This window comes from Somniosus microcephalus, chromosome 11 (genome assembly GCF_052327205.1).
Source record: "Somniosus microcephalus isolate GS21.2 chromosome 11, FLI_Smic_1.0, whole genome shotgun sequence".
Lineage (NCBI taxonomy): Eukaryota > Metazoa > Chordata > Chondrichthyes > Squaliformes > Somniosidae > Somniosus > Somniosus microcephalus.
The window spans coordinates 177,883,240-177,898,001 of record NC_140997.1 but is presented as its reverse complement, the minus strand read 5'-3'; the positions used below and the strand labels follow the sequence as shown (position 1 = coordinate 177,898,001).

At 42.9% G+C, this 14,762-nt stretch overlaps 1 protein-coding gene across 2 annotated transcripts in view; it reads right to left on the bottom strand.

The window, feature by feature from the left end:
* tmf1 (TATA element modulatory factor 1) overlaps positions 1–14,762 on the bottom strand; it is a 52,815-nt gene that overhangs the window by 23,632 nt on the left and 14,421 nt on the right. For both annotated transcript variants that reach the window (XM_086001470.1, XM_086001469.1), the window contains exons 6-11: positions 11,339–11,481; positions 10,770–10,936; positions 9,821–9,977; positions 8,320–8,412; positions 5,399–5,555; positions 34–226 (exon numbers count right to left, since the gene is read on the bottom strand). In XM_086001470.1, coding sequence (XP_085857596.1) covers positions 34–226; positions 5,399–5,555; positions 8,320–8,412; positions 9,821–9,977; positions 10,770–10,936; positions 11,339–11,481 — 910 coding nt within the window. The remainder of the gene's footprint in view (positions 1–33; positions 227–5,398; positions 5,556–8,319; positions 8,413–9,820; positions 9,978–10,769; positions 10,937–11,338; positions 11,482–14,762) is intronic.

Here is a 14,762-nt window from a genome sequence, read left to right as displayed (position 1 = left end):
GTAAATTAGCCACAAAATTTTCAATTTACTCACCTGTTGCTTTCATCTTCAGTCTTCTCAAGCCTGACTCTCTCGGACTCCAATTGAGCTTGCAGCCTGCTCTTCTCCTGACGCAACAAGCTGTTTTGTGAATCCAATGAGGAGACTTGGGTTCTAAGAATAAGAAGCTCTTCTGAGATTGACCGTTCCTTTTCCACAGCAGCAGCAAGCTGGGCATGACCATCAGCTAACAGAGAAAAATTAAGATTTTTTGTGAAAAAAACCCAATGACCATGGATGAACAGTTCTTGGATTTCAATTTGCTGCCCGTTTGACAAGTAAGCACATACAAACTGCTAGATATTTCAATATATCTTTATAACAACATTTCTTGTGTCTGTCATATAGATTGTGGCCACTGAATCTGTCATCATGACCATCAAGTCTGCGTGTCAATTTTCTTCACCTTCACTGCTTACATCTTTGTGTTTAATAGTTTTTTAAAATTTGTTTTATGGAATCTGGCTGGCAAGACCAGCATTTATTGCCCATCCCTAATTGCCCTTGAAAGGGTGGTGGTGAGCCACCTTCTTGAACTGCTTCAGTCCGTGTGGTGAAGGTACTCCCACAATACTGTTACGTAGGGAGTTCCAGGATTTTGACCCAGCGACGATGAAGGATCGACGATATACATCTATGTCAGGATGGTGTGTGACTTGGAGGGGAACTTGGAGGTGGTGGTGTTCCCATGCACCTGCTGCCCTTGACCTTCTAGGTGGAAGAGGTCACGGGTTTGGGAGGTGCTGCCGGAGAAGTCTTGGCGAGTTGCTGCAGTGCATCTTGTAGATGGTACACACTGCAGCCACAGTACACCGGTGGTGGAGAGAGTGAATGTTTAAGGTGGTGGATGGGGTGCCAATCAAGCAGGTTGCTTTGTCCTAGATGGTATTGAGCTTCTTGATTGTTGTTGGAGCTGCACTCATCCAGGCAAGTGGAGAGTATTTCATCACACACCTTACTTGTGCCTTGTAGATGGTAGAAAGGCTTTGGGGAGTCAAGAGGTGAGACACTCGCCGCAGAATACCTAGCCTCTGACCTGCTCTTGTTGCCACAGTGTTTATGTGGCTGGTCCAGTTAAGTTTCTGATCAATGGTGACCCCCAGGATGATGGGGGATTCGATGGTAATGCCATTGAATGTCAAGGCGAGGTGGTTAGACTCTCGCTTGTTGGAGATAGTCATTGCCTGGCACTTCTGTGGCGTGAATGTTACCTGCCACTTATCAGCCCAAGCCTGAACGTCGTCCAGGTCTTGTTGCATGCGGGCATGGACTGCTTCATTATCTGAGGAGTTGTGAATGGCACTGAACACTGTGCAGTTCAGCGAACATCCCCATTTCTGACCTTATGTCAGAGGGAAATAACTGCCAGTGAATGGAGCAACAGCTGGATTCAACAGCATGAACTCTGCTCACAAACATTTTAAATATTCTTATTTCAAATTAGGCTTCCAAATGTTTAACGTGTTGATAAGTAGAATGCATTTTTAAAAACATGCGGTTTCTTGAGAAAATGAAGTAAGACTGCACAAATGGAGCCAGTAGTAAATTTGGATGGGAAAGTGCAACCAGAGCCAGTCAGATGCTGGAGGGAGATCCCCCCAGATCTCATGGGTCTGCTGCTGGCTTGGATATCTGAGCTATTTTACAGAATGTGAGCAGCTATAATATAGTGGAGATGGAGCAGAAGAGTGAGCTGTTACTCAGCCCTATTTGAACCTGGCATTAGAAAAGCATTAAATTTATCCACAACTGCCATGTGACCTTTGTTAAGACCTTAATGGCAAACAATTGGCAAGCAAGCAGAAGAGTGAGTTTAGACTAGGTGGTTCATGTGGAGAAAAGCATCAGCATTAAATTGATGGGCCAAATGGCATGTTTTTGTGCTGCAGCATTTAATCATTCTCTGATTCTTCTAACTGGTTATTCAAAATATTTTCTAATTTTGTTATTCACCAATCATATTATGCAAAATCTTTTAAATTTACAGCACAGGAGGCCATTCGGTCCATCTTGTCCATGCCGGCCCACAAAGAGCTATCCACCCTAATCCCACTTTCCAGCACTTGGTCCGTAGCCTTGTAGGTTACGGCACTTCAAGTGCATATCCAAGTACTTCTTAAATGTGATGAGGATCTCTGCCTCTACCACCCTTTCAGGCAATGAGTTCCAGACCCCCAGCACCCTCTGGGTGAAAAAAGTTCTCCTCAAATCCCCTCTAAACTTCCGACCAATTACTTTAAATCTTTGCCCCCTGGTTATTGACTCTTCTGCTAAGGGAAATAGGTCCTTCCTATCCAATCGATCTAGGCCCCTCATAATTTTATACACCTCAATTAGGTCTCCCCTCAGCCTCCTCTGTTCCAAAGAAAACAACTCCAACCTCTCCAATCTTACCTCATAGCTAAAGTTCTCCAGTCCAGGCAACATCCTCGGAAATCTCCTCTGCACCCTCTCTAGTGCAATCACATCCTTCCTGTAATGTGGTGACCAGAACTGCATGCAGTACTCTAGCTGAGGCCTAACTAGCGTTTTATACAGTTCAAGCATAACCTCCCTGCTCTTATATTCTATGCCTCGGCTAATAAAGGAAAGTACCCCGTATGCCTTCTTAACCACCTTATCTACCTGTCCTGCTACCTTCAGGGATCTGTGGACATGCACTCCAAGGTCCTCTGTTGCTCTGCACTGTTCATTATTCCTTTGCCTTGTTAGCCCTCCCCAAATGCATTACCTCACACTTCTCCAGATTGAATTCCATTTGCCACTGTTCTGCCCACCTGACCAGTCCATTGATATCTTCCTGCAGTCTGCAGCTTTCTTCTTCATTATCCACCGCACGGCCAATTTTCGTATCATCTGCAAACTTCTTAATCATACCCCCTACATTCTAGTCTAAATCATTGACATAGATCACAAAAAGCAAGGGACCTAGTACTGAGCCCTGCAGAACCCCACTGGAAACAGCCTTCCAATCACAAAAACACCCATCGACCATAGCCCTTTGCTTCCTACTTCTGAGCCAATGTTGGATCCAACTTGCCACTTTGCCTTGTATCCCATGGGCTTTTACTTTTGTGACCAGTCTGCCATGCGGGACCTTATCAAAAGCCTTGCTAAAATCCATATAGACTACATCAAACGCTCAACCCTCATCGACCCTCCTTGTTACCTCCTCAAAAAATTCAATCAAGTTAGTCAGACACGACCTCCCCTTAACAAATTCATGCTGACTGTCCTTCTAAATGAAGATTTATCCTGTCCCTCAGAATTTTTTCCAAAACTTTTCCCACCACTGAGGTTAGGCTGACAGGCCTGTAATTACTCGGTCCATCCCTTTCTCCCTTTTTAAACAATGGTACCACGTTAGCAGTCCTCCGGCACCACACCTATAGCCAGAGAGGATTGGAAAATGATGGTCAGAGCCTCTGCTATTTCTTCTCTTACTTCTCTTAACAGTCTATTATACATTTCATCCAGACCTGGGGATTTATCCACTTTCAAAGATGCTAAACCCCTTAATACTTCCTCTCTCACTGAGTTTATTTAATCTAATATTTCACACTCCTCCTCCCCGATTGCAATGTCTGCATCGTCCCTCTCTTTTGTGAACACAGTCGCAAAGTATTCATTAAGGACCATACCCACGTCTTCTGCCTCCACAGATAGATTACCTTTATGGTCCCTAATAGGCCCTACTCTTTCTTTAGTTATCCGCTTCACTTAATGTATTTATGAAACATCTTTGGGTTTTCCTTGAGTTTACCTGCCAATATTTTTTCATGCTCTCTCTTTGCTTTCCTAATTTCCTTTTTAATTTGACCCCTGCACTTTCTATACTCCTCTCGGCTTTCTATGGTATTGAGCTCTCGGTAACTGACATAAGCCTCCCTTTTTTTCTTTATCCTACCCTGTATGCCCCTTGACATACAGGAGGCTCTGGATTGGTTAGTCCCACCCTTTTCTTTAAGGGAACATACTCACGCTGAGCCCTCACTATCTCCTCCTTGAATGCCTCCCACTGCTCTGACACTGATTTACCTTCCAGTAGCTGCTTCAGTCCACTTTGGCGAAATCACATCTCAGCTTAGTAAAATTGGCTTTTCCCCAATTGAAAACTTTTATTCCTGGTCTATCTTTGTCCTTTTCCATAACTACCCTAAATCTAACTGAATTATGATCACCACCCCCAAAATGCTCTCCCACTGATACCCCTTCCACCTGCCCTGCTTCATTCCCTAAAATTAAGTCCAGAACTGCCCCTCCCTTGTTGGGCTTGCCCAATTACTTTCCACTAAATAAAATCTATCCAATCATCTAGCAGCAAATAAATTCCGAGCTTTAGCTGCCATGACACTCTCCAATCAGATTCAGGTCAAACAATGTTTTTGATAACAGTTTTGCATTGAATATTTAAATTCGGAGGTGAATGGATTATCATATGCTACTGTGAATAATGATGGCAATTATACAATTTACATCATGTTGACGTAGAGGCGCCTAGGCCACCATCATCCTCAGACTCAATTTTAGGAGTCTGTGCCTGCCTGAACCTAAAAATGAAACTGAATTAAATCAATCCGCCCTCACAACACCCTACACACCTCACATCTCAACCCAATACCTACATTACTCTAAACCTCAGCACTGACCTCCACTGGATCCACATTTAATCCTGCCAGGCACACAGCCCAACTTCCTTTTCAGTGCATGTGATCGACTGGTATATTACATAATAGATTGTATATTACTGGAGTATAACAATTCTGTACTAACCATGTGCTACCATGGGCCACGCACTGGGTTAAAATTAAAAATCCTTTTTCAGTCACCATGACAGTTCCTACCCATCTCACCATATCTCCGAAAAGCTACATAATTACTTAAATTTTTTAAACTAGCAGCCTCAACTGTGACTGTACTCTCGCTTGCACCTGCCCACACCCCGTATTCCAGGGCACTGCTGAACTCAGGCCTGGCATGAACAACATACACACACAAGCAGCATATCAAACTCATGTGCATGCTGTGGGGTCCCACTCCACAGTGCAAAAATTATGATTCGGGAGGAAGTGACAACAAAGTTGGGACGCTGCAGCTTAAAGTCTAGGCCTAAATTTCTTATGAATGTATAATGACTGTAATGAAGAATACATATTAAACATGCCGCTTCAAGCCCAGACAACCTATGAGCAACCCCAAAGGAGATCTATTAGCATTCTACAAAATCTTACTAACAACAATATATATGTTCACACTTTTGGAAAATGCTCAAGTGACTAGCTGGTAAATAAGCTCGAGGTTCATATATTTTGTGTGACAATCGCTGTGGTCAGAACTTTAATGCATATTTAATCCTTACCTAGTCGATTAGACAGGTTTTTTTCCAGTTTTTCCCAGGATGCTGACTGTGCCACAAGCGTGGCCTGGAGGTTTTCAATCTGTCGTAGCAGTGGTCTGCTTGCAGATGTAACACTTTGGCTCAGCTCTTGGTTGCGATTATCTGCTTCTTGAAGTCTCTGTTAAAAATTCATACTTGTTAAAATTTCAGATTAAATGGTACTTTGAACCTCTTCAAACCAAGCAAACATGTGGAGTGATACACATTTACATTTAAAAGTAAATCAAACTACGTGCATGGGCTGATGGAAAGAATAAAAACTGCAGCAAGAATCTGATTGGGCAGATGCATGGCAGATGCAGTATAATGTGGATAAATGCGAGGTTATCCACTTTGGTGGCAAAAACAGGAAGGCAGATTATTATCTGAGCGGCAATAGATTTGGAGAAGGGGAAGTGCAACGAGACCTGGGTGTCCTTGTGCACCAGTCGCTGAAGGTAAGCATGCAGGTGCAGCAGGCGGTTAAGAAGGCAAATGGTATGTTGGCCTTCGTAGCGAGAGGATTCGAGTACAGGAACAAGGATGTCTTGCTGCAGTTGTACAGGGCCTTGGTGAGACCACACCTTGAGTATTGTGTGCAGTTTTAGTCGCCTTATCTGAGGAAGGATGTTCTTGCCATTGAGGGAGTGCAGCGAAGATTCACCAGGCTGATACCTGGGATGGCAGGAATGACGTATGAGGCGAGATTGCGTCGATTGGGCTTATATTCACTGGAGTTTAGAAGAATGAGAGGGGATCTCATTGAAACTTATAAAATTCTAACAGGACTAGACAGACTAGATGCAGGAAGGATGTTCCCGATGGCGGGGAGTCCAGAGCCAGGGGTCATAGTCTAAAGATAAGGGGTAAGCCATTTAGGACAGAGATGAGGAGGAATATCTTCACCCAGAGTGGTGAACCTGTGGAATTCTCTACCACAGAAGGCAGTTGAGGCCAATTCATTAAATATATTCAAGAAGGAGTTAGATATATTTCTTAAGGCCAAAGGGATCAAGGGATATGGGGAGAAAGCAGGGACAGGGTACTGAATTTGGATGATCAGCCATGATCTCATTAAATAGCGGAGCAGGCTCAAGGGGTCGAATGGCCTACTCCTGCTCCTATCTTCTATGTTTCTATGTTTACATCAGTCTTCACTGTATATTGTTTTAAGGTTCATCACATGTACAGATATACATTACGGACAGCTACTCCACTGCTCTCTCCCTATTTTTAAAAAGCTATTTTGTTTCCCATTTTAAAATCAAACAGCCACAGATCAGCACTGCTAGATGTCATGAAAAGTGCTACCTTCACATTTGTCCCCCTCCCCCAAGGTCTAGTGCATATGAGCCAGAGAAGAAAACAGTATATGAATATATGAAATTAAAATGTTAAAAATTCCACATTGACACCAGAGGTATTTTATGGTATTTCAACATACAAATCCATTACACAGTTCTCCCAATCTCCCAATTGTACACATGCCAAGTACTAAGCTGTGATTGACAATAACAGTGGTGCACTGAAGTTTCTTTCTTCACCTATTCATTTATTTGGGATTAGAGTACAGTCCTGATCAGATACAGTCCTGATCAAATCCTGATGATTTACTGAAGAACATAAATAGCACAAATTGAGCGAAATAACTAAAGCCTAGAAATTCACTATAGCCCCGTTTGGGGCGCCAGCCTCGCCAGGGCACTAAAAGTAGTGCCCCGGAAGCAGTCGCGGCCGCCCGCCGGAAATTCAGTTTGCGCGCCCCAAAGGGAAGCGCGGCGCTACTGGAGGCGCCCCACATCCCTCTTGGGGCGCTGCAGCTGAATATCGCTGCACAACGTGCCGCAGCGCCACACGTTGCGGCACGGCGCGCTGCGGTACTGCAGGCCTTCCTCCCCTTCTTAAAGGGGAGGGGCCTTGTGCAGCGCGATCGAGGATCGCGAGTGCCGGCAAAAGAGCCCGGCACCGAGGAGAAGTGCCGGGCTCTTGGAACGCAGTCGGCACTCCGCGGGGGGGCGGGGGCTCAGGAGGCCGGGGACGGCAGCGCGGAGAGGTGCTGGCAGGTGGCCAGCAAAAAAAATGGCCGCCCCGCACCTCTCCTTTAATTAGCGCCTCTACTGCCGCAGGTAGGCCCCCCTGAACTGGTCGCAAATAGCGTCCGGCGTTAAAGCAGGGGGCGCATCTAAATATCGCGATCGGGGCGTTAGCGGGGCGCTGCGCACACCGATTACGTCATCAGTAGCGGCGCAGCGCTAACAGCTAGCGCCGCCATTAGCGTCCCGCTGAATTTAGCGGGAGGCGTGGCCAGTGACTTCCGACCCACTTAGCGCCCTCTTAAGGCACTAACGGTTGGCGCAGCCCACGGAATTTCTAGGCCTAAGTCTTTTCTTTCTTTGTCAATATACTTCCCCTTCTCCTTTCCTGAAGATAGTCCTTTCTGATTGAATATAGTTCAACAGGCATCATTCACTGTCAGTACCTCATCCAAGTGACCATTATTCACGTGTGAGCATTGACCGTGTGTATCAGCAGGCTATTTTACAATGAGTATCACAGCTAATCTCTCATCGATTTCACCCAATGTTCACATACATGCACTTCCAGCAGGGTTCGTGATAGCGATTTTCCCCTTTCCTAATCCAGGTGCGCTAAAGCCAATCACAGTGCCCCTACCATCACCGAGCTAACTGCATAAATCAGAGATTAAATTGGAGACCTTTCTGGTCTGTATGGCTCAGCTGCTCACTAACTAAACTTGCTGAGCCATTAGCAGAGCCACTAAACATATCAATTTGATAGGAAAAGACTTTCCAAAATGCAAATTTACTGTTCTTGCTTTCTTCCTGATTTCCCTCTTCCAAATCCCCCAACTCCAAAATTTGTATATAAGTGAAAATGTATACCTGCTGTAATTCACCAATTTCTTGACGTAAGTAGTCCTCTTTCCTGGCTTGTTGTTGTTCAGCCCGTTGAAGACCCATTCTAAGGTCGGCCACCTGTATCACAACCAAATAGAAACAAGTTTACTACCCCATGTAAAATGTATACCAGATACACATCACTTCTTAGTGCTACATTCACTTTTTGTAATTTAATAATTTGACTATAAATTGAAATGTACAAAATTCTCATTTATAAATTGTCTTTGACAATTAACTTACAAATTTAAATATTTTGGCAAGTACTGAATCATATACAATTAATTTTAATTTAAAAAAATAGCTTTTAGGAGGAATATGTAAGCATACAGGAAACTCTCTCTTAACCGGCAAAATTCAGTAGGTTCAGGTAAGTTTTACTATATATTAGTGTCCGTGTAACCGGGGTTCCTGCACCTGTGGCCGTGCAACAGGGACTGCTGGATCTGTGGCCGTGTAACCGGGACTCCTGCACAAGTGCCGTGTAACCGGGGCTCCTGCACCTGTGGCTGTGTACGGGGCTCTCGTACCTTGGTAAGTATACCTCTCTGTAATCCGGACTTTTTGATCAACCGGCACCACGCCGGTCCCGTCGGTGCCGGATAAAAAAGCGTTTCCTGTATATCACTCCTTTCGGGATGCTTGCTCTGTCTGCCTTCTCTTCTCCCCATGCCAGGTATCAACTGGGGAGGAAAGGCCAACTAACTCTCAAGCTCCATCAGTGCCATTCTAAGCCTGTTACCAGCAGGTGCACTGGAGCAAACCAGTGACAACTTTCTCTCCAGTTTTCCCTCCCAACTGTTGGCTGCTGCTTTGTTGTGCTAAGACCAGAAGCTCGCCATTTTGGAAGAGAAAAAGCTATCTACATTTGTAGTTAATAGTCCACTGATATTACTTACAATCTAAGTACAGAAATAAAACTTAAGGTGCTTTTGAGTGAATGTGTATGCTTCTAAGATGTCATCTTCCAAAACTGATTCTTCCCCCCTGTGATTTTTATCTTCTTGGATCATGGACAATATGGTCAGATGCATAGTAAAGCTGTCCCAGTTTTGATTCCTGATCTGTGCTGCATTACTTATTTTTAGTTTAGGCATTAGGGGGGCACTAGGAAAGGCATCAGTGTCCTTATGCTGTCCAGTTACATCTGCTAGAATGCAAGTGAGATTGCAAATTGGATCAGGACCCCGTGGTCAAGTAGCCTGCGAACAATCACCTCACTGCCTAAGCTCACAAGTGGCTACGTCACAGTATCATAAGGAAAATTTTAATTAGGTGGGTTGAAGAAGTTTTTTTGGATAAATATTCTATAGAACATAGTGCAGATTTTCAAAAGACACATTATATATTGTTCAATTTTTGTAGCTTGTATAATAATTAAATCATTGGCTACTGTATAAAATGAATTTATAAATCAAAATTGTATTTGCAGTATGTTAATTTGACTTTTTAACATAAAAACAAACACCAAAATAATTATACTGACTTGAACTGCAAGTGCCTCCTGTTGCTGCCTGGCCTCTTCCTGGGCTCGCTCCAGTGCCACTGATAATGTTTCTTTGGTTTTTATCTCATGACTCAAAGCTGCCTCTTGGGCTTCACTATCCTTAGCTGCATTAGCCCTATGTAGCTCAGCAAGCTCTCTGAAGATAAGAAAGTTAAGTTAGGCAATGTGATGAAGCAAATTACAAGGTGTCTATAGTGAACCATTTTACTGGAAGAAATATACTGGGGACCAAAAGCATATTCTGAAATGCAAAACTGTTTTATGAACTAAAGCAGGCAGCTACAGTAGTATTGATGTTTTGTTCTTCTCAAAATAATAGTGCAATAATTCTGTGATCCTGTGCTTCCAATAGGAAGCTGCACGCGTGGGAGCAGAGGTTGGAGACAGGACAACAGCATTGTGGCCCTGATTCTCTAACCAGTGCACCCTGTGAACACAGCTCCCTACTAGGAGTGTTAGATTGCAGAATTACCTGATAAGCTTGCGACTGGTAGCCCAGTACAAACCTCTTTGCTGTGTTACAAGAGCCAATAGCCTCAATCCCATTTATTGCAAGCTTTCAATGTCAACTAGAAGACAGTCCCTTGAAGGGAGAGGAGGGAAATATGAACATGGACGGATCTTGTGTATTTCCAAGCAACTGGTTGCAGAGAGCACGAGGAGAGGCCTAGAAGTAGGTTGCTTTTTGTCTCTCTTAGCTGGGAAATGCTACAGCTTGGGGGACCTAAAAGCAGAAGGACAAGGGGAAGCAGCTTCCAAAATTGGGGGAATAAATAACTATTCACTGTAATGCATACAATCCTTCTCTGAACGTTTAATAAAGAAATATAACATGCAATATTTAACTTTCTCTTCCTCCTCTCAACTTTGTGATCTGCAAACCCTGTCTACCAAAGAAAACCAATCCATATGTACACTATTCTCTTACTTGTAGGAACTGTCAAGTGTAGACTGAAGGCTGCGATTGTTTTCCTGTAGCTCATCTAAGTTCATTTGCAACTTGCTAATCTCTTTTTCCTGTCTCTCTACCACACCATTTAGCTTCTTGATGTTCTCCCGATGCTGTTTCTCCACTTCCTCTTTACCATCAAGCACCTGCAGCAAAACCAAAAAATTGTCACGTGATTTTGTGTTTTAGCTTAGCTGTCCATGAACATAAAAATCATAATTAAATGTAACCTTGTTAAAAATGTCATTTTTTGACGTATAACTTCCGGTAATTGCCCATTACTTCTGAAATATCCTACAATGTTTACCTTTGTCTATTGCCCCAAACAATTACAAAAACTGAACATAAAGCTAGAAAAAAACTTTGCGTAGGATAACAGGTGGTTTACTGGCCTTGACTGAGATATAGCGTGTAGACTTCAATATCAACCAACCTTCTTATCAAACCACTTGTGGTATTTCAGAAGTGCTTATATTTCTCATTAATTAAAAGAATATTTTAATATCGTGGGCCAATTTCTGTCAACAGTATGAATCTTATTCGCTGACCTGCTGCAGATGCTTAATTTCATCCTCTTGCTCTTTGGTCTTCTTGCTCTGTTTTGCGACCAGGGTCTCATTTTCTTTCTCTTTAACCCTTAGTTTCTTTATTAAGTTTGAATTGTGCAGGTGTTGTTTAGAAAGCTTCTCTCCTGAAATAATTAACATTGTATTAAAAATAAAGTGTGTGTTGCTTTGTCTCATAGCTTCACTACCAAAAGAAAAAGCTTCCCAGAACCAAAAGCTTACATAATTTTCTAGCAAAATCAAATTGCAACTGAGGTCCAATTATTCCTTTACTAAAATATCTGGTAGTGAACAAAAGGAGATTTCCTTTAGTTCAGCCTGTTCTTCAGCACCTTCTTGACATGCTCTTATGGAGATGGAAATTCCAGGTCCATTGTTCTGGAGAGAGTATATTTGAATGTTTCCATCAACTGAAACAGATTTAGAATGAGTACCCCCTAGGTGTCAACGAAAATGCATAGCAAATATTTGTACCATTTACTGTGATAAGGCACAATCTTTGCAAATTGACCAATGGAAGTTATTTTCATGCTCACTTAAGAAACAAGCAGAGAAGAATTTCAATATCCAACCTAACCTTAAATCAAATAATAGCATTTCTGGTTGCTCCCAAAATGGGCACTTCTAATTATGTAAACAAATTTGCTCTAAAACAATTAGCCGGATTTTGCGGTCAGCGACGAACAAACAGAACCAGCTGTTTGTTCATTACACTTGCCCACAGACACTCTATGGGATTTTGCACTGGAACTTACTGTAAATTAGAGAGCTAAATGGGCATGGCGAGCTCTACAGGGGATCTGGGACCTGTGGGAATAGGGCAAGCTACGGTGTAACGTCTTAACCAATCAGATTGAAGAATCATTAATGAGGAGCACAGAGTCTGAACCAGGAAGTGCATTAGGGTTCAATGTCAAATCAGATACAGAAAGCAAAATAAAGAGAGGGAAAGAAAGATGGGATTAAGAGATAAAAGAGACTGAAAGAAAAAGTTTTAAAAAAAATAATTTCTATTTTTTTATAATCTCCAACAGTGGCCTGTAACTTCCGATAGGAGGCTTCCTGCGTGTGGAGGCCTCCTATTGGGAAAAAATCTATGCCCTTACCTGAGGGCTCCCTCGGTCCGGCCATTTCTGATCCTGGGTCTCTCCACGACGAAATGTGCAGGGCCCACGTATCCCAGGGGCGCATGCGGTTCACAAGCATCCCTGGGATCACGTGGGCCAGGTGAGCCAATGGGAGAAGGGAATCTCCCTTCATACTTTTGACAGATAGACCTGTCAAAAGTATGAATGGGGATCACTGAAAAAAGACATCAAAACATTTAAAAAAAAAAAAAATTTAATCACGTTTTTAAAAGGAGTTCAAATTACATTAAATTAAATATTTTAAACAAAAATTAAATTTTTTGAAAAAAATAATTAAAGTTTTTTACGGGGCTAAAAATAAACTTACCTTTTTTAAACATATTTTTAAATTATAAATGAGTGAAAAAAAATTTTATTTTACTTTTTTAAACTCTTTACCAGGCATAAGATTTTTAAGTGATTTCAGCGGGCGGAGGTTCTGCAGAAAGCGGAACTCTCCACCCACAGAGGCCCTTCTCCAGGGCAGGCGTCCGATCTGTCAAGAGGATTCTTGACAGATTGGAAATGCCGGTTTTCAGCGCGTGCGCTTCGCATGCCTGAAACCGGCATTTACGATGTCCCTATGGGTGCGTACACAGCCCGTACACACCCGCAGGGATCGGAAAATATGGGCCATTAATTAAAATCTGAAGGAATGAGACTCCACACTTGCAAAAGTTTTTAGTGCCAGAGTGGTTGTTTGGCAATAATTAAGACTTATCACGCCATTAAAAATTCACTTAGACTGGAATGGACAAGCTCTAACATTTTCTGGTGAATTTAGTGGATATCTATCATGTAAGTACAGCAACTTCACACTGTTCCATGTACTGTATTTCAACACCGATTCTCATGGCACTAAACCACTTTCGCACAGCTTCCAGAGGAGCATGGCAACTCGGACAGCAACTTCCGGATTTCTGCATTTAACTGCGCATGTGCGGTTGCCGGAAAGTTGCTGTCCAATTTACACTTTAATAATGGTGAGCGCTGTTAGCAAAATCAAGCCCATTGTCTGTTGCAGACTTAAATAGGTTTGCGTCCTAATACAAATTTATGACCCGGAATTTGCAGTCGGAGGTGTACCTTGGGAGTACGCCTCCAACCCACTAAAAAGTTACGAACCTGCCTTCAGGCTCCCAGGCTGCGGAGAGTTCAGGTCTCAGGCCTGCAGGCGTCCACCTGCGTAAAGGCCCACGGATTCCAGGGACACAGGCAGTTCGGAAGCGTCCCTGGGATCATGTGGGCCAGGTCCTCCAATCAGAAAGGAGGATTCCATTGCTGTCATTTCTGAACTGAATTCCCTGATGACAAGCAATGGAATCCCCAAATAATTAAAGAATTTACACAATTCTAATAAAAATAAACGTTCCCATTATCAAATTTAATTAAAAGTCCCTTCAATACATCAAATACAATAAAAATTTAATTTTTTGAAAAGTAATTTTAAAATTTTAATCCAGGCCAAAATTTGCATAAAGTAACTTTAAGTGTTTGTGCATCATTTTTAATTTTTAATTTAAGATTTATATTAACCCTTACGCTGGTGAAAGCAGGCCCTACGCCTGCTGTTACCAGCCATAAGAGTTTCATGGGCATTGCTGGGTAGTAGTTGGGTAAATAGCCCAACTCTACGCTAGCGAAAGTGATTTTACTTTGGTTTTGGTAGATCTGTCAAGGTGTACCTTGACAGATTGCAAGTTCCGGGTTTTCGCGCATGCACAGCACATGCAGAAACCCCGAACTTGCGAGGGCTTTCAGAAGACTTACGACTTCATACACTGAGCATACGCCGTGATCGGGGGCACAAATTCCGGGCCTATGTTTCTAAGACAACAAATAAGTTGATATGTATAGAGATACCTACAGTAAGGATACATGATAAATAAATGAGAGGATTGAGAAAGAAATTTCTCCCCACAAGGTTATCTTTATCCATATTAACATTATTTCTCCTCTTAGAAGTTGCCCTATATTACAATGGTAATTACACTACAAAAGCACTTCATTGGCTGTGAAGTGCTTTGGGACATCCTGAGGATGTGAACTGCTCGATACAGGAAACTTTCTGGTATCCGGCACTGACGGGACCGAGCTGGTGCCGTACCATCAAAACTGCCGTAGAAACCAGCGCTAATGTTAAAACATACGGAGCTTTTGAGCTCCGTGTGAATCAACAAACCCTGTTGCTTAGCAGCAGCTTCAAAACAGTTGGCCGCAGCTTAAAAGCGTCTCTGTAGCTAAGCAACAGCTTCAGCTAGACCTTGCAGAGCCTGACT